Source organism: Centruroides sculpturatus, unplaced genomic scaffold (genome assembly GCF_000671375.1).
Source record: "Centruroides sculpturatus isolate CEXI.00-Female unplaced genomic scaffold, Cexi_2.0 scaffold44, whole genome shotgun sequence".
NCBI lineage: Eukaryota > Metazoa > Arthropoda > Arachnida > Scorpiones > Buthidae > Centruroides > Centruroides sculpturatus.
The window spans coordinates 1,085,390-1,105,386 of NW_019384307.1; the positions used below are offsets into that span (position 1 = coordinate 1,085,390).

The 19,997-nt window shown below is 33.2% G+C and overlaps 1 protein-coding gene across 2 annotated transcripts; it reads left to right on the forward strand.

Annotated features, from left to right (window-relative positions):
* The first annotated feature begins 3,292 nt into the window (after window positions 1–3,292).
* Window positions 3,293–19,646, forward strand: LOC111619714 (small glutamine-rich tetratricopeptide repeat-containing protein alpha-like). Of its 2 annotated transcripts, XM_023361498.1 has the most exons (11): window positions 3,293–3,422; window positions 17,016–17,125; window positions 17,196–17,302; window positions 17,384–17,462; window positions 17,551–17,650; window positions 17,729–17,833; window positions 17,908–18,049; window positions 18,122–18,217; window positions 18,288–18,325; window positions 18,486–18,551; window positions 19,060–19,646. In XM_023361498.1, the coding sequence occupies exons 2-11, from the start codon at window positions 17,026–17,028 to the stop codon at window positions 19,169–19,171; spliced, it is 945 nt and encodes a 314-aa protein (XP_023217266.1). In that variant the 5' UTR covers window positions 3,293–3,422; window positions 17,016–17,025; the 3' UTR covers window positions 19,172–19,646. The 2 variants fall into 2 exon arrangements, with proteins under 2 accessions (XP_023217266.1, XP_023217273.1); XM_023361505.1 differs by lacking the exon at window positions 18,486–18,551.
* Window positions 19,647–19,997: the final 351 nt, after the last annotated feature.

A 19,997-nucleotide genomic window follows, 5' to 3' on the forward strand; every position in this document is an offset into this window, starting at 1 on the left:
TTTGATAATTTTAGAGTATTTGTAATAGTGTCGCAGCTACCAATATTCAGTAAGTTGTTAGCGTACTGTTGTGGGAATCCGAATTGAAATCCAATGCAGACTCGCAAATTGTCACAGGGGACATTGTTTTCCATCCCTCACCCATGCCAGCTAATACTAGTTTTAGTTGAGATAGGATTGATGGGATAAGACAATGCAATACAAGTGATTTGCAAGGAGTGACGTCTCACGTGAGGACAGTTTATGGGAAACTGGCCCCTATTTAAGTGTTAGGCCTGAGGAAAATCTGTAAAATTCTTTGCAGCCAACCCATTGATCAGTGTGGCTGCAAAGAATTTTTCAGGTTTGGGACACGTGGGCTCCCTATCCCTCGCCATCCAAGCAGCATTCTTAACATGTTACTTGGATGGCGAGGGATAGAACCCTACATATCTGGATGGACCACTCCCTGAAAATTTCCTGGGGCGTTTCTTCCCATCTGAATTTGACTACTTACCAGTGGCCAAGTGGATAAAACCACTGAATACTGAAATTTGGTCATGGATTCATGTGTTGCTAATGGGCTGGCCATGTGGAGTTTGCTATATTTTCTTCACATTTGTACACCTAAATAGTGGCCAGTTTCCCTTAATAAGTCCTCCCAGGAGGCACTGCCATTTGGAAGATGTCCCACATGTATTACCATATAAAAATAAACGTGAATTCAAAATGGTAGGCTGCTCCCTTTGTGAATTGACCATTGGTCATCAAAATATGTTTAATGGTACAGTACAGTACTTACTTATAGGTAGACTCATATACTATTTACGGAGGGTACAAATTTACTTGGTAATAGACCAAGTCTATTACCAAGTAAATTTGCAAGCAAATAACATTGCAAGCAGGCTAAATACTCACTGCACATATTGCAGAGAGTATTTAGCCTGCTTGCAACGTTATATTGATTTGATTGGATTGATGGGATATGGCACCATAATACATGGGTGCCTCATAGGAGGACTTCTGTTGGTAACTGGCCCCCATTTACATGTTACACGCCACGTGGCCAGCCTTTTGGCAAAACATAACACATGACTGACTACTACCACTTGGCTACTGGTGTGCCCACCAGTAGCCAAGTGGTAGTAGTCAGTCATGGCTTTCTTACCGTGGTCACGCCCAGAATAGGGTATCTAGGAGGAGGGATAAGATCGTTATAACAAGGTAATCATATGCTATGCCACAGGTAGTCAGACGATACAAATTTTCCGAGATATTCTGGATGTTGGGCCAGATTATTGCTGAAAATTTTCGATTATTCGATATTAACTCGAACCTGGCCCTCAGAATAGCAGACATCTTAGCAACTTAAGCCATACTTAGCTATTAGTTTGAATGCTTAGTGTTAGGATTATATGCATAAGAAAATTATCAAAGCAGTATGAAATTTATATGCAAGAAAAAACTGATTTATTAGATATTTTTCATGTTAAAAGTTATCATTTTTTCTGTTTATATTCTCCTTGTGGGTTCCTACTCTTCGCGCAGTTATCGCACGGCGCTCTTCAGAGATTTTAACATTAAAATGTTTAAAAAGAAAACTTTCCGCGTTTAAATATAGAAATTATTCATGTCAGTTGTATGAAGCATTAAATGACCTTTAAACATGCTCCTACATATTTACAAAAAAAAAAAAATGATATACGAGTCTCAAGATAACATCTGTAATCTAAAGATCGATATCGATCGTTCATACGCGTCGTATTAAAGAACACTTGTATGGATTTGTCTCGTGTACATATAGCATGCATTTTTTTTTTTAATAGAAAAATTTTATTTTTAGTGGACTTATATTGATGTGGTTGGTTTCTGATTGCGATAATATCAAGGTGTGGAGATAGTAAATCGTTCTAGAAACTTACCCTTTTGAATCTCTAGAACGGTGTAAGCAGACACAATACTAAAACTATACGAAACTATTCTCTAAAAATTGTTTTTAAATAAGATCTTGCGTGCTCAATGAACAAAATAAAACTCAATTTTGGGAGTGCGGGTCGCTATCCGAGTGCTGTTGAGGTGTCAACCTGGTGGACTCGTTCGAATTCCGACGAGTCCAGAAACTCCCGGAATTTTTGTGGTGATTTTTCCGGAAATATCGGGTCTCATCCCTCGCTACCCAGATGTGGGCCTGCCAGGACTCATAACGAGCTTGATAAAATAGCTCTCCTTATTTCCCACAAGGCTGGGAGAGTTTTCGAAAAAGCGATAGATTACCGCTCTGGAAGACACGGAAATCATATCCGGGAAAAAACCCTAGAAATTTTTAATGGGAGAGCTGCCCTAGATACGTCAGATCCCAACCCTCATCGTTCCCCATTGTGGGCCTGGCCGAATCCACGATGGATTGAAAATACCCCTGTTAGTACCCACAGGACGGAGGGTTTTAAGAATTTTAAACGAAAAATGAAATTTATAGCTTTTTTTATTTATGGTCATGTTAAATGGATTGATGCGCAATAAAATTGGCCGCTGATATTAGAGAGTTATTCATGTCCCGGCCCGAACTATTCGTGAAAGGATTTCGAACCCGAATCTTCCCGGCGATAAAGGAAGCCCTTATTGTACAGAAATTCGGTTGGTCGATTTTAAAAAATATCAAGTATTTAACTAAATATTGTACAAATTATATTTATTCGTGACATTTTAACCATTAATTTTGTGTTAATATTTATATAAAAAGAAGGCGGCCGGATGGCCGAACGGTTAAGATGGCAGCTTACGTAAACTCTACTAAAACTCGGGATCGATTCCGGATCGGTCGAAAAAAACCCAGAAATTATTCGGGAGAATTGTTCAACCGAATATGTCAGCCCCGACTCTCAAAACCCAGGAATTTTTCGGGAGTGGTCAGATTGAATAAGTCGGGTCCCGTCCCTCGAAAACCGGCCGTATTGTTGAAAGGTATGATCAAACTCATAATGGGCTTGATAGAAAAAAAAACAAAGCCCTCAGAACGGAAACGGTTAAACAAAAAAATATATACATATATAAAATAAAGGGGGAAAGAAAAGAAGTTTCATCCCGCTTGAGAACTTAAACCCGGTTCCTCTTTATGGAAACACGAACAAATCTCTATACCACCATTTTTAATCCCGAAATATAATAAAATCGCCTTCTGTGAAATTTTTAAAAAATATATTAATAATCGGTAAAAAATAAAAAAATTTTTACAATTAATCAAACTAATTAACTAATCAGATAAAAAAAAATATTACAGTTTTATATTTATTACTTTGGCGACATTTTGGCTATAGCTTGAAGCTCCCCTCTACGGCAGCCGCAAGTACTGTACGCGTTCGTCTGGCAGTTAAGCCGAATCATCGTTTGGAAAAATCGGAAGAGAGGAAAATTTAAAGATAAACGCCGAAAAGTAAAATAAAAAGGTAAAAGACATTCGATAATTGAGAATAAATATAAAGATAAAGGAGTTTATTATACTTTAACAGTAGTCTCGTGCAGTGTTAAAGTATAATATATTGCATAATGTCATAAGTTGGCAGAAGATAATGTAAATTTCTAAGTCATTTAATTCGTTAAAATGTCGGCTGGAACATAAAAAAAAACACGATTGTGTGATGTTTCAACGAGTTTTAAAGGTAATTTCCTGTGTAGAAAGGTAATACATTGACTTAATTAGGCAGAAATCATCAGGAGGTTCGGCCACTTATCCGTATAACAACAGCAAAAGTAGATGTGTGTACAGCGCCATCTTTCGTTAAAGTAAGGCTATTTCACATCTGCATTCTTCTAAGCAGATGTAAAGTGTTAAAAAAGTGCGAGTTAAAATGCCGAAAAGCGTGTTGTTACGCATTAATGTGCGTAAAATGCAGGGCTGTGGAGTCGCGTAAAGATCTACCAACTCCAACTCCACAGCCCTGCCAGGGCTGTAGAGTTGCGTAAAAATCTACCGACTCCGACTCCGACTTTTCCTTACCATCCGACTCCGGCTAAAACACCAAAACTCCACGACTCTGACTCCACAGCCCTGGTAAAATGTGAATGCTAAATCGAGCGATTCCCCCGCTCACCCCAGAATTTAGACCCCCCCATATGAGAGAAAAAGCCAAAGGAGACGTACCCGTATACTGTGAGATATTTGCCACCAGAGGTCTGTTTTTATTTTATCGCGTACTGGTGTACTGCCCGTTCTCCGTGCTCTGCGGGTAGTTGCGCCGATTCTCGATTGCGTGCGATCTGGAAGACGTATCTTGCCGAGGGTCGCGCGGTTTCTTTGACTTTTTTTTGCTCCTACGTGTACGGTCTGCGGCTCTGATGAGGTGCCGACTGTCTCGTTTGGGGGTGTAATTGTGCCTAATAACGTCACTTGTAAAATGGGTATGCCATAAAGAATTGTTTACTAAAGCAAAAATTGCGTCTTTATGCATTTTGTGTGTAAAAGTGAAATAATGTTTGGTTTGATGCTGTTAAGTAATTCTTTTGCTTGGAATGCAGGAAATTTCTTTAAAATTGTCTTTTGGAACCAAATGTTATGAAGTGTTGGTGTTTCCTATACTGACAATTCTCCGAATTATTCAATTTGTGGATTGCTTAAACGTACAAACCACAGATCGTCGGTACTTGCTGTCCACTTCTGTTCTTGTTGGGTGCATGTCGTAATATTTTGTTTATCCTGTAATCTAACGTAAGAGATGTGCGGTGCATAAAAATGTTCACTTCTCTGACTAAACAGCGTAGAATTGCATTTTTGAAGTTGGCTATCTGGCACGTGCTTGTGGATCGTCGGTGGTCCACAGATTATACTTTGAGACCACTGCTCTATGCTATTTGCATTTCTGGTCATCTTGTCCCATTTGGGCATTCAGGAAGCTATAGATTATAAAAGATTGTTCCTGGATGCATTGTACAGAGATGGACTACAATTCTCAAACGATACCTATGGTTTCTTGTAGTGATAAAATAGTACTTTCTCATAAACAGTTGAAGCAAGAATGCCAAGGACATCTGCACTATTATTTTCCATTCATCTTGCCTTTCTTAGTCAAGGCTTTGTTAAGCACTAAGGCTACGATCCAATTTCTTTACACACACTATACAGATACAGAACAAATATATTAGGAATGAACGGTGAGATTAGGCTCCTAAAATGGAGAATTATTGAAATATGTTGCAATATTCTTGAGACACATCTCAAGATGTGATACCGATACATTTGTGTACTGTGTGATACTGTGATACATTTTAATTTTTCTGAACAAATAGCTTGGCATTCTGTAATTTCAAAACAACTTCTTTTTGAAGTAGAGTCACTTTACTGAATTACACTGGTCAACAAGTAAATTACATCTGAGAAAATATTAAAAAATTCTTACTGTTTCTGGTGTGCTAGATGTAAATTTGATATTTAAAATTGTTATTTAGTTAGTTTCTTCGTTAAATGGATAATTTTGGACTTATAATGTGAAAACTTCCGTGTCTTTTGTCATACGTTTTTTCTACTAAAGCTATTATCATGAAACTTTTCCTGTTTTAAACTAGAAACATTCAGCTTATACAACAGTGTTTGTTTTGTGATTTTCTAACAATTTAAAATTCTCCACAAATTTTTAAATGTCGTGAACTTTCATCTTTTTGTTTTTTCATTAATTACAAAAAATTATATAACTTGTATTTTTAAAAAGTCTGATGTAGAAGTATTCCTTTGGAATAATACATACCTCCAACAATTAGTTATCTCTCTTAATTATTTTACAAATGAATTTTATGTCCATCCAACTGATAAAAAGAACTTTACATGAGGCAATTTTGAATTATGTTTCCCAATTTAGTGGATCTAGATTTAGGTCTAGATATGATCTTAGAGGTTTCCATAGGTACTTTGATTTCTAGTCAGCCAGTTTGCCCCATTGTTGACCTGGCTATATCCATGATGACATAAAAAACGATCTCTTAAATTTACAATACAAACAGAATTTTGAAAAATGTTAATATCAGAAACATTAAGAAATAAATTATATATTAAAAAATTTTTGATATTACAAAATGATTTCTACACACACAAAATTTAGTTTTTGCAATCAGCTGAATAATTTCTGTAATGTTGGTTTTCTCTTATAAGAAAACTTTTCCCTCTTGTCTTTCTTTTAAACACATCATATATTTAATCAATAATTTGTAATAAAAGGTTAAAAAATTACGATTAATAAATATTTTATCATTATCATCAATTAGTAGAAGCAAAAATTGCCTATTAATTATTGATAATATACAGATTAAATTATGAATTATCTTGTACTATAAATATAAAATTATCTGTATTTAAATAATACTGACTACCTGTATGTTTGTTTATAATATTTCTTTAAAATTTTCCCCCTAATTATTTACATTAAATAAACAAAATATTTCAGAATTTCACTGTACAAAATACATATAAGCTGATAGTAAATTATGACAAAGGAAATTTTACATCATGCAATTGCTATTGAAGTTTTTCATTTAATAAAAAAGTACAATTAAGTTTCAGTTTGAGTTAGCATATTTGAATGTGTGTTTGTTGATTAAGCTGGTTAATGTTTCTACATATAAGTAATATTTGATGATATTAAAACAATATCAGGTGATCAAACAAGAAGAGAACTTGTGAGAATGTTTGGCAGTGCTGAATCAGACTTGGTGATGCCATGAGAATGTATTGTGTTCACAACATTGCCAAATTCATCATGATATTTCTCACAAGTTCTTTTGTTTGATCACCTGGTACATTTATAATGTTGAGATTTGAAGATCTCATGTGAATTGATTCTATTTATATCCATTAATGTGTATTGAACACTTTTGTGAAAGATTTTTATGTTCGGACAACAAACACATGTTCAGATAATGAACATCTCACAGAACAAACACGAGAAGTGGCGCTGTGTTTAAGATTTATAAAACTATATTTTACTGGCATCTATGAATGGTTTATGGAATAAGACTTTCACAGTTGTATACATAACCTTTTTTGCACTAGTTGATTTCTGTTCTCTGAATTTTTGTAATGTTTTTTCTAGATTTTTTATTTTAAAAAAACTGATTGATAATATGGGGCCTAAAAGAGTTGAATGTTAAGAACTGTGTTCACTATAGAAACTAAGCAAGATATAATAGCCAAGGTAAAGAATGGGTAGATGTGTGATGTTGCTAGGCAGTATGGCTTCAACAGGTCTACAGTAGATACAGTAGACCCCTCTATAATAATTATAATTCCATGTTGTACAAGTCACTTAGATTTTACAAATACATGAGCCATTCACAGCCCAGCATACGTATTTGTAAAATCTGAGTGACTCGTACAACATGGAATTCATATAACACGGAATTATCAACAGTGTTATGGGGGGTCTACTGTACAATCTTACCTAATAATCAAAAAGACTCAAGCAGATAAAGAGTAACAAAAATCACATCTGAGAAACAAAGATGTGCCATCCATGAAAAAATAGAGAGATTGCTTTTAGTTTGTTATTACATGTAAATAAACATAGTAAGAAATTATATAATTTTTTATTTATTTTTGGCGTCTCCACAACAAATTAATTAAATTCCCATAAAAATCTACGATAAATCGATAATCGGTTAATGAACAATTCATTGCCTTTGAACAGATTATGTTCATTAACCAATTATTCACTGTATATATGCCAAAAATATATATGTATGTTTGTTAGGTAAAGAGTTCTTCTATACCGTTCAATGTATCTGCAAAAAATTTGGCATGAATATTCTTCAACGCTGTAGAAAACTACTCTGGGGGGTCCCCAGCCCAATTACCCATAAAGTCCAAGCAAGCATTAACATAGCAGTACAGTTTTATTATTGTAAATGCTCAGATTAATTAATAAATGTACATTTATGTTACTAAGACCTTTATTTTTATCACTCTCTCCTAACCCGATCTCATCAATCCTCCACTCAGTTAATTAAAGCTCGAGCATTATTAGGCACATGCGGCTATTCTTCAACTCCTTAACAAACACTTGTACAAAGTACAGCCAGGGCCCTTAGTCTCGAGTTTTTCGTGTTGTACTCGAACTGACGTCATCGAACTCACTCATGTTACTATGACTCACAATCGGTAGTCTCAAGTTAGACACATCAAGTCGAACTTTTCGAAAAATTTGTTGCCTTCTCAATCGTCTTTCGGCTCTTTCTAACTGTTCAATAGCGATAAGAATTGCGTATTTGTCAACCATTTTCACTTTCACTTAGCGATCTCACATGCTCAACTCAACGTGAGTAGCAACTCGCATGGTGAGATGGGAAAACACGTGAGTTAGAACTCGAGATTACCAATTTGACTTCAGAGTGTGAGATGGTACCACATGACACCATCAACGCATTGGGAGTTGTAACATGAAAAACTTGAGACTAAGGGCCCAGTCCTTATTCGCCTGAAGTCCACCTCCCTTAATTAAAAGCTTGAGAAATGCCAGGCATATGCAGCTAATAATTGATAAAAGTTAACTCTGCCATGTAACTGTTTTGTTTTCAAGGTGTGTGAAAAGGACAAATTATGAAGCCGCCTCTCATATCTTTTTGAGTTTTTCTTCTTCTATACTAGTGAATTTTTGTGTATTTGTCCTGGATATTTTATTAATATACCAATTAATAAAGGTATTTTATCTTTATAATTATATTTGAATCTATGGCTTTGTAAACAAATGTTTAAAAAAATTTTGATATAGTAGCCCTCTAGACTATTTTTTAATTTTAACTTCTGTAACTTAATAAAAATGGCATTTGTGGTTGAATCAATAGATATTTTTAGTAGTTGACAGTAGAATTGTTTTGAAGTATATCCAAAAATATGGCTGTATTTATCTTGTCCTAATTAGATTGAATATGCACTGATTCAAGGATTTTTAATGAAAGAAAATTTAGATGTTTATGCAATAAATGAATGAATAACTTTTGAATGAAATGTTAAACTGTGTTAGAAGCTGCCACGCTAACTACAATTATTGTTAAGTTTTACAGATTTTTAAATAATTTTTTGAAAGATTTCAAGTATTAATTGCGTTGTTTTATTCAATTAAGATAGATCTCTGCTTTTCACGTATTAAGTAAATGCATTATAAAAGAATATATGGTTATAAAATTCAAATATTAGAATTTGGAATTTTAATCTGTTACATATTTTGTTTATTTTTTAGTGAGATTTATTTCATTATAAAATGAAAATTGGTGTATTGAAACTTGATACAAAAGTGTCTGTCGGCAAAAATTTTTTAATGAAAAACAATAACACTTGTTTAACGAGACATTTATATTCTATGCAGTTAACTCAAAGATAAGTGTAGAGTAGTTTTATTGAAAGTTGTTTATGAATTAATTGCTATGTGATAATTTTTACTATGTAAAATTGTCTTGGTTATTCCATCGTATTTTTTATATATTTTATTCATAATCATGTTTAAATGTTTGAATGCATTTTACCTGTTTAACCAGGCATTTACTTCATTTAAAATGTTTTCTGGATGGTGCTATTTTAGCAAAAGTATTCTCTCCATGGCAGGTGGCTAAAGTGGTATCCTAACACGGGGAACCCAGGATCAAATCCGGATGGATTGCAAAACAACGGGAATTTTTTGGGGGTGGTTTATCTGGATATGTTGATTCTTGTCTTTCATCACCCTACTGTCCCGTTGAGGGTCTGGCTAAACTCATAACAGGGCTTGCTATAAAGAGGCCCTCTGTTCACAGGGATTTTTTTAAAGCGATTTCTATAATAATAAAATAATACAGTTAGATTTTAATTGGGCATAATATGATAATTAACTAACCTGATTAAAATCTGACTGTATCATTTGATTGATAATACTTGTTGGGCTAGGTTTTATATGTAGTTATATTTTTATAATTTTCTTCTTCTCCTCCTCTTAATGCACTGATTTTAATTGATATTAATATTAATGTATGAAAGTAATGTTTAGATCAGTTGAGTTTAAGAAAGAATGCTATAAGAGTATTGTTGCATACAAATGAGCATTGAAACAAACAACTTGAACATGAGGAACGATCCTTTGTTAATTGTATTATTTAATGCTGTTACAGAATTTTTATGTGATTAAAATAAGTATAACCATTTTTCTAGCATCACCTATATAATAAATCGTTTTTAATTTTTGTAAGAGGAAATGTCATAGTTGTTTTCGTAAATATGGCCTTACGGACACAATATTCTATTACAGATTTATATGCCATATTTTTGCCACATAATTGCTTTATTAGTCTTTTATCTAAGTATTTCTTTTACTAGTAAATAATTATCTCCAATTCATATTTTAGAGTCTAAAATATGAATTGGATTATTTACTACTTAAAAGAAATTTAAGTAATCTAATTGTACAGTAGTCATAATTTATTTGTAAGCCAGTTAGTAAGCATCCATCAAAGAAGTAATGGATGATTCAAAATCTATTATTTTTGATAATTTATAAATCATCATCAGAATTTATTCGGGTTACAACAGACACATTGGAACATTTTCTGATTTTCGAATATATCTGATCCTGATGATAGTCTATAACAGATGACCAAACCTTGTTGCAGTAGGAGCTGTATATCACTTATCAGAAACACATGAGAGCCTCATCCTGTATTTTAACAATATTTTATACATAATGTACAGTACACCGTTTATATAGGTTATATATCTTACATTTATATTAGGGGTGGGGGTCCAACACATAGAAGCCACAATAAGGATCTAGAAGAGCCACCGTAGGTCTATAAATAGTCCAGAAATGTTAGATTTGGCGTTGCTTGTTTGATGTCAAGTTTTTTTAAGTGCAGAAAAGTGATTGTTTAAACATGATATAAAAATGTATTTTGTAATATTAAAATTATACATGCCTATTATAGAAATGATATTTTGAATCTTATCAAAATTCATTACACTCTCCCATAAAAATTCAGTAATAAATTTAATTCATATTATAATAATAATAATAATGGATAATGTTTGACTTAATGATTACAGTATATTAGTTGATAATACATGCTACTTATGTTAAGGTATCTGCGTGTTTGAAGAGTAGACACCCACCTAGAATACAGTGTTAAATATAGTGGAATGCAAAAGTATGCATACACTTCATTAACATTTAATTATTCATTATTACAAATCAGTTATTACTTGGAATGCAGAATAAATGTTACATTATTGAACTGGTAATGCTAATCCCTTGGGTATTCAAACAACTGAAGCTTTCCACACCAAGATGTACTGCTTTTACTCCATACTACATAATATAGTTATTTATATTTGTTTTAATGCATGCAATTTACATGTAATTGAATAGATTTACTGTAATATTGTCTTTACATGTAAGAGATTTATTACTATAATATTAAGGGAGAAAAAGTCTTGCACTTATAAAGGAAATTATTGAGATAGATAAAGGGGTAAATTTTAACTTAAAATGTTGCATTCAGTCCCAAAGTATTATTTATAAATAAAACAATAATTTTGCTAAAATATTTATCTTGCAAGAAATGTCATACTGCTAGAACTATTAACGACATACGAGAAAAATATTAATAAGCTTTCCAAACTTTAATTAGTGATTATGGTATTCAACAAGTCGTGATATAATTCATATTTACTTGAAGCTAGAATGATGGTTAAATTTTTTATTGGATGCCAACATTCCATTTACAAGTTGAAAATACCAAATTATTTTCCCTTGCACTTAAATCATCTTTTGAATGGAAGCATTGTTTGGCCAGTTTCCAAATTCAGTAATCTGTTACATATTTTGTTTATTTTTTAGTGAGATTTATTTCATTACAATGAACAAAATAAAACTCAATTTTGGGAGTGCGGGTCGCTATCCGAGTGCTGTTGAGGTGTCAGCCTGGTGGACTCGTCCGAATTCCGACGAGTCCAGAAACTCCGGGAATTTTTGTGGTTGTTTTTCCGGAAATATTGGGTCTCGTCCCTCGCTACCCAGATGTGGGCCTGCCAGGGCTCATAACGAGCTTGATAAAATAGGTCTCCTTATTTCCCACGAGGCTGGGAGAGTTTTCGANTTATCATGAAAAAACTAATAAATAAATTTATACATAATTTATTGCGTTTATTGCTACAAATGCTCTGCAGTGCTTAAGTGCGGTGATGCTCTTTGGTTTATCTGAATTACAATTTAGATGCAATTATTGTCATTTAAAAGCAGTGGAATTTTTATCTAATATTGATTTTTTTCCTCACTTAATCAAAGAAAGCTTCTGTGGTTCTTTGGTGGTAAATATAGCAAGAATTATCCGGTAGCCGCGAGTTATAAGATTCCATTTGGAACATTTCCAATTATGCCAGTGAAGATAAACAGAATCGATATTTGGAACGATATTCACTCGGTAGTCATTAATGGAGAAAATATAGTTGGTCGTAACTCTATATACAGTATAAAGTTATTGCTGTTGTGGATTTGTGTCAATGTTTGTTTTTCTATATGAGAGATTAGAAATATTAATATAATCTTATATACATTGATAATATACAGTAATGTACATGGAACTTGTATAACTCATAAAATCATATAAAAATGTGTTTTTTTCTAAATCAAAGTATCATTTTGATTAACTGTAAGAAACTACAAAGACTGCATCATTGAAGACATCATAAGTATAAGGATGTTTTTCACTGGCTGACAAAGTATACTGCAGCAATATTTCCAGTAATTATATCATTTCTTGTTATAAGAATCCATGCAGAGGTGGTGTGTCTTCATAAACAAAATATGAGGCGTCTGAAAAGTGCAATAGTCTTCACATACTAAAGTAGATTTGTTCTTGCTGCTGTTTTTCACATTACTCTGGCTAAAATTAATTGTAGACTGTAGACTAGTTTTGTAGAAGTACTTTTCAACACAGGTAATGTTGAAAAGACTGTGTGTTTTTAGTACATTTGATAACAAGTACAAAGATGATGTAATAGCCATTGTGGTAACCAGGGCTGTGGAGTTGTAAAATTCTACCAACTCCAACTTTGCCTTATCATCTGATTCCAATTCCACCCAGAAGCGGACTTATTACAAAATAGGCCCAGAAATTCTTATGTCATCATGTGACCTCAGAATAAAAGCTTCAATAAATAGAGTTCTAATAACGTTAGAATGTAGAAACTTTTTTATTCCAAAGCTAAAAGACTCCTCTAAAGTAATGACATTCAATATATAAATATGTACTCATATTTGATAATTTTTACTTTCCCAGCTGCTGTATATAACAGAGGGAAAGTTTAGCAATCAGTCAAAAAATACTTTTCCCCAAATATTTACATTTTTGGAATCAGGACACCTTGAAATGTCAAGATATGCAAAAGATTCAAGGTTTTTTTTTCTGTATGTATGTATGCTTATTAACCTCTGTGGTTTTTGAATCGGAGTCAGATGGTTTAACACAAAAGTTATTAAGCTTCAAAGTGGTTGAACTAAATCATGCCCCCACACATGTTCTAACATCTCAGGCGAGAACATCTTAATCAACTTTTATTGTACTGTTATAAAATGACAAAATGATTAATTTTGAGGATATAAACGAGTCTTATAAAAATTGCAAATGCTAATAACAAGTAAAATATTAAGTCCGACCACACTGGAGATATGACACATGACCCCTTCTATATCTCCACCCTGTCAACTTTTAATTAAGAACCAAAATTTAACAGCATTAATGCCCCTTTATACACAAGTTACCATGTCAAATTTTGTTTCTTAAACTTTACCCATTCTGAGATATTATTTAATCTCTCAGTCAGAGAATCAAGAAATTAAATGAATTAGATGCCAACACACACATGAATTTTTCATCTTTATTTGACATTTTGGGGTTCGAGAGGTCTCCAAACATCCAAACATGTAGATTTGCAAATAACCTCTGAGGGTCTAATTTTCATTTTATATACATAAGTTGGGAAAGTAAAAAGGAGTCGGAGTTGTCAAAAATTTGCCGACCAACTAAATCACCAAAACTCTACGACTCTGCAGCCGTGGTGGTAACTTAGCCAATTTACTTAAACACCATTAACCAGTAGCACTATCTTTTGACCATCCAGATCCAGGCCAGGGATGTTGTGCATGTGTCGAAAACATTAGTGCTCTCTTTTTAACACTCCCACTATTAAAGATGGACTAAGTAATTTGGCTGTTAACAAAAATAGACCCAGTAGAGCTTTAAGTGCACAATCTCCTCTCTCCTCACCTCTTTCTTTTAACAAAGAGCAACTGCCGTAAATCATTGGGCTATAATTTGGAAATAATAATTATAAATTACTAATGAATTTGACTCTAGAGGGAGTTGTTAGGCACCATTTTGTATTTTAAATTTAATAATTATAATTTTAATTAAATAATTTTAGATTAAACTGGAAGAAAATTTACGGCAGTTGTTGGCGTGTTATTGCTATGTATCGGGTTTTAGTAAAGTTGTTTATATTTAACATAGTTAATAAGATTTTCTATCTGTAGGCATCGGAATATGCAAGCTTATTTCAAACTGATATGTTAGCTATACACAACGTTTTCAAATTGTCTTTAGAACTTGCACTAGTTATTAATATTTCCTACATTTTTAGAACAGGAAGAATGGAATTTACTCCAATTATTTGAATCGGTAGAGGGAAACTCCTGCTTGGAAGCATTATCAAAATTGTTCACTCGGCAAAGAACTAACTTTTAATAAAAATAACTCTTAATTTCCAGTTAGTGCTGTTACAGTTCTTAGTTTTCTTAAACACGTTCTTCTTTTTTGCGACTATGCTGAAAAACTTCTTTGTCTTCCAATTACAACATTATGCTCTTTTGTCATTTTATTTTTAGGAAGATCCTACACGAGAATTTGGCATTACTGTGGTATTCACAGTGAATTTTTAAGTCTGAGGAAGTTTTAATTTCATTATACATAAATATTTTTCCTCTTAATCAAATCAATTACATGCCTTTTGATCTAAACAGATCTGTTTGTTGTTAGGTAACTGCCAAACAGTAGCTACTTTTATAAACAAACATTTAAAATACTTCTAATAATAAGCTAGTTTGACAATTAAGATGTCATTTTATTAATAATTTGGAACTAAAAGTTATTTTAAATAACATTATATAAAATAAGTACTGTATTTTCTCAATTGAAGCCTATGGGGGTTTATTTTTAAAACATATTTCCGGGTGTTTTTGAGGCTAATGTTTATTATGTTGCAGTGGGAGAAGTATTTTAAAACTTTCTCATCTTTATCTTCTTTATATTTAACCAAGGAATTTTAATTTTTTAAATCAACTTGTGTATAATGCAACTAATTATGTATGACAAACTATTGTTTAGTTTCTTTAATATATCAATTATTACAGGGAGGAATGCACTAGCAAGAATATTTTTTGTATACTTCCAGAATTTATCTAAATTCAATAAAAATAACAAAAATAAAGATCAGAATATCACCCAGGCTATTCTTTTTTTTCCAAAATTATAAATTATAAAATATCAAAAGCTAAATGCACGTATCTCTATTAACAACTTGGTAAAATTTATTAGTGAGATCACTCCCGAAGTACAAAAGAAACGTGCATAATCCAGCACAATTTTGTTTGTGAATATTTAAAATTATCAGTAAAATGTGTTTAGGAAAATATTGAATTATTGTGCAAAATGCTTTATTATAAATTCATTTGCATTTCATATTTTGTTGCCCACCTGGTAAAGTGTCAGTTACTGTTGCAAGAGTACCAGGTTCAAATTCAATCTGTCCCCTCAATTTATCGTGATTAATACGTCGGGTGCAGCCAGGTAGCAAGTGGCTAAGTAAGCAAACCAATGACATAGTTTGCGTTATACAAATTGTGCCCACAGTCAAAATATTCTTCATTTCTAGCTTGTTACAAATCAGCCTGTCCGCAATGAGCAAAATTGTAGCCAGTCATATTCCTTTAACATATTATCATCTCCCATGAGAATTTAAGTGATCAAATGATGATTTAATTTGTTTTATTTTGGATGTCCGATTGTGATCCGATGCAATGTTGATCAGAATTGAACCAGACTGTTTTAGTGCATTTATGTGAATAAGAAGTGTTTCATTAAATTTTTATTATGGAACATGTTCCTGGAAAACTTAAAGCTGCCATAAATCAAACTAATTTCTTGTAGGACCAACTGATAAATTGAAGTTAATTTCCCAGAAGTAACTTTGAATTATATAATATACCAAAATTACGAAAAACAAATACATGCAGTACTTAAGTAAATATACTACTGTGATAGAATATTAATAAAAGTCAGAATTCGTATAACAACTGTAAAGTGAGAATTCACTATATAACAAACTCAAATGCAGTATTGAATGAATGAAGCCCCACATACTGTGTATAGTTTATAGTGTGCTATAAGTTATGTAAATAAAAAGATATTAGACAATTAGATATATTTATAGTGCAACTAGCACATGCAGGTATGTACATTCCTCTTATCTCTCCCACTTGTACTGTCACAGTTCTGCCAGACACCAATGCTAACTGCTCCATATGTTTTTGATAGTGCTGTTTATTCCCTTTGATGACTTTCATACCAATTATGGAAGCTCTGACAGAAGTGAAGGGTTCTCTACATCTTTAAATGAGTAAATATATCATGCAACCAACCCTCTTTTTTCATTTTAACACCATAGTTAACAAAAGAAGAGACATCTTGGTATGACTGATCCACTATAAGTTTTACCTTTGATTTGTGGGGGTGTACAGTACATCTATTGTTGCCACAATATCGCAATGGAATTTATAATGCATATATACAGTATACTGTTAGTGGCTGGTGTTTGCTTCACTGTAACTTTTATATTAGCCTCTACATTCTGTAATGGTTTTACTGGTTTGATTACTCATAAAATTTTATAGTTATGCTTGTTTAAAAATTTAAAGACAAGGAACAATTATAAATTAAATTTAAAAACTTGATGTATTTAATACCACTTTTTATTTTAACAGGAAAAACAAAATGTCAGATGTTAAACGATTAGTAGCCTCTTTCGTTCAGTTTCTCGGCGACCAACTGCGGAACGCCGATCTCACATTGGATGCCAAAGAAAGCATAGAAGGTAAAAATGATCTCTTAAAATGGCATTTAAAAATTTTTGTCCGTGACTTCGGATTATATTTTATTTGCAGTTGCAATTCAGTGTTTGGAGTCTGCATTTGGAGTCAGTGCAGAAAACGAGGCCTCGAGTTCTCATTCTCTACTGCAGATATTTACTGAAGCGACAAAAGATAGTGTAGTAAGTAAGATTGGCTTTATGCTTGGTGCATCATCAATTCAATTCATGTAACTCTTCTGTTGTTGTTGTTCTGTTATACAGGATGAGAACGCAAAAGCATCAGAACATGTTGAAGTATCTGAAGCATCCAAGGCCGAGGCTGAAAATTTAAAGGTCTTGGGTAGGTGGCTAATTATGGAGTTTATCATCATCCTTATTACAGAAATTTTGCACAAGTTCTATTCTAAGATATTGTCATGTTTTTATAGGTAATAATCACATGAAATCTGAAAATTTTAATGCAGCAATAGATTGTTATACAAAAGCTATACATCTGGATCCAAACAATTCAGTATTTTACTGCAATAGGTAAATACAAAATTTCATAATCTTGTATAATTGATAATTTATAGAATAACCATAGAGTATTGATTTATGTTTTTATAGAGCAGCTGCTTACAGCAAACTGAATAATCACAAGGCTGCCATCCAAGATTGCGAGGCTGCAATTAAGATAGATCCCAGTTACAGTAAAGCCTATGGGAGAATGGGGTAAGTTACCAAATGAGAAATAAATCTGGTATTAAACAAGCAAGAAATTTTATATCTTGTTTTTGGAACATCAGTCTAGCTCATGCCAGTTTGGACCAATATCAGCAAGCAAAGGAATGCTTCCAGCATGCAATTAGCTTGGATCCACAGAATGAAAGTTACATCAACAACCTCAAAGTTGCCGAAGAGAAAATCAAGTCTGGAAGCTCCGCTTCAGTATGTTTTGGCATTGTTACACGATATCTTTTGACGCATGTTGGTATTAATTAATAAATACATAAATTCTAGGGCAACAGACCAGACGACAGCAGGAATTTGGGAGCAGGTTTTAATGTACCTTTTGATTTTTCGTCAATTTTAAGTAACCCGTTACTTATGAACATGGTAAGTTTATCGCTCTTGCTTTGAATACCGTCGATTTAATAGCATTTAAACATTAAAATTATGTTTTCAGGCCACTCAAATCATGCAAGATCCGAATATGCAGAATTTGTAAGTTTCCGCTTCCTTTCTTCGTATTACAATTTCAGTAAAGATATAAAAAAAATATACACGCGTTAATCTAACTGGCATAAAAACAAGTAGTTTATTTTATTTTTAATATTGGTAGGTGTTTTTTTCATTTGTAATACAGTTTTTGAATGTTCTTTAGGCTGACAGGATTAATGTCTGGGTCCGTGCGTGATGGAAGGGATGGTATGGACGCCTTGCTTCAAGCGTAAGCAATTTTACATTTATGAAAAATTGTACTTGTCACGCAGAACTAAAGTTTCCTACTGACGTTGAATGGTTCGACACGTCAGTACCTTAAGATTTTCGTGCACCGCGCCAAGAAAATGTCGTTCCGCGTGACAAGTCGGTGTCGAATAATGCACATTACACAGAATTATAGTAGAATAATTAATGATAAGACAAACTTTGCATCGGAATATCTATTCCCCTAAACAGATTGATGTCAGGTAGGGGTTTTTAGTAGGGTGTTTTTTTAATTACACAATGATAACACTTAACAAAATTTTGTTTTATGAAAGTACCGCACGTTATTTCCGATGCAGAGTTCTAGATAGCCGAACACTTGAAACAAGGTGCCATCCGCCAAATTGGCATTTCTCAAACTCGCTCAGCATCCCATTTAACAGCTCTGAGTTTGAGAAATGACTCCATAGTATTAGAAAAAGACTGACTAACTTTTAAAACCAGAGTGACCCTCCCCCTTTTAATTTCAGGGGACAACAACTAGCAGCTCAAATGCAAGCTTCCAATCCGGAGCTAGTGGAACAGTTTAGACGGCAGATGGAATCCTCTTCCAGACAAAATCCTCCCGAGAATAACAACTAGACGAACCCGGCCCGAAAAAGTTGCAAACCTCTGTCGACTTTGGATACAAAATAAATATTTTGGAATGGGAATATGGTAGGGGAAACGTGGTCGCCGTCATCGTCGTAATTACTATCCTAGAAGAGCGAACATTCCCGGCACGTCACTGGCCACCCTCTTCTACTAAAAAAAAAAAAATTCTTCACAAGATCGAATTTAAAAACTAGAAACAAATGTTAGGACAAAAAATATATATATTTTGATATGATTGGGGAAGCACGCCGTCGTATAATGATTCACTCTTGCCGAGTACAAATTTGACTAAATTAAGAACATTAATTATTTATATAACCTTTAAATCTGTAGAAAGCTGTATCCGACATTTAAACAGAAACTTATGTACATACTTGAGTTTATCAAAATCCTATTCCCGTTCTTGTATGTCAGTTCTGTTCAACCGAAATTACAAAGAATAAATCTGTTTTGAATGACTTTAGTAGGAATAAGTGATATTTTTGGAGTTTATGGTAAAAACTGAATAAAACTGCTAATAGCCAAAATGTAATTGAATTACATTTTGGTTAAAAGTAGAAGTTTACTCGACAATTTCATTAACAATCCAATTTGTTGCATGTCTAGAACAATACGTATCATTTACAAACAATTCTCTTTGGCAGTGTGAACGCAGTCTTAGAAGACAATGACAAAAGCCAATTTTTTTTTTAATCATCCATCTTTGTGTGGGTCATTTTAAAGTTAGCCGAGATTTGGCATTTGTTGCTGTCGTGATGGTATTGACCAATCAACGCGACCTTCCCACAATTCTCTCAAGTTGTCCCTCTGTCTT

What these genes read in the sequence shown, in the direction of transcription:
- LOC111619714 (XM_023361498.1), top strand. Translation starts at nt 17,026, where the DNA reads ATGTCAGATGTTAAACGATTAGTAGCCTCTTTCGTTCAGTTTCTCGGC. An exon ending in TCAGTATTTTACTGCAATAG is followed by an intron (nt 17,651 to 17,728) that starts GTAAATACAAAA and finishes ATGTTTTTATAG; the next exon opens with AGCAGCTGCTTACAGCAAAC. An exon ending in AAAGCCTATGGGAGAATGGG is followed by an intron (nt 17,834 to 17,907) that starts GTAAGTTACCAA and finishes TTGGAACATCAG; the next exon opens with TCTAGCTCATGCCAGTTTGG.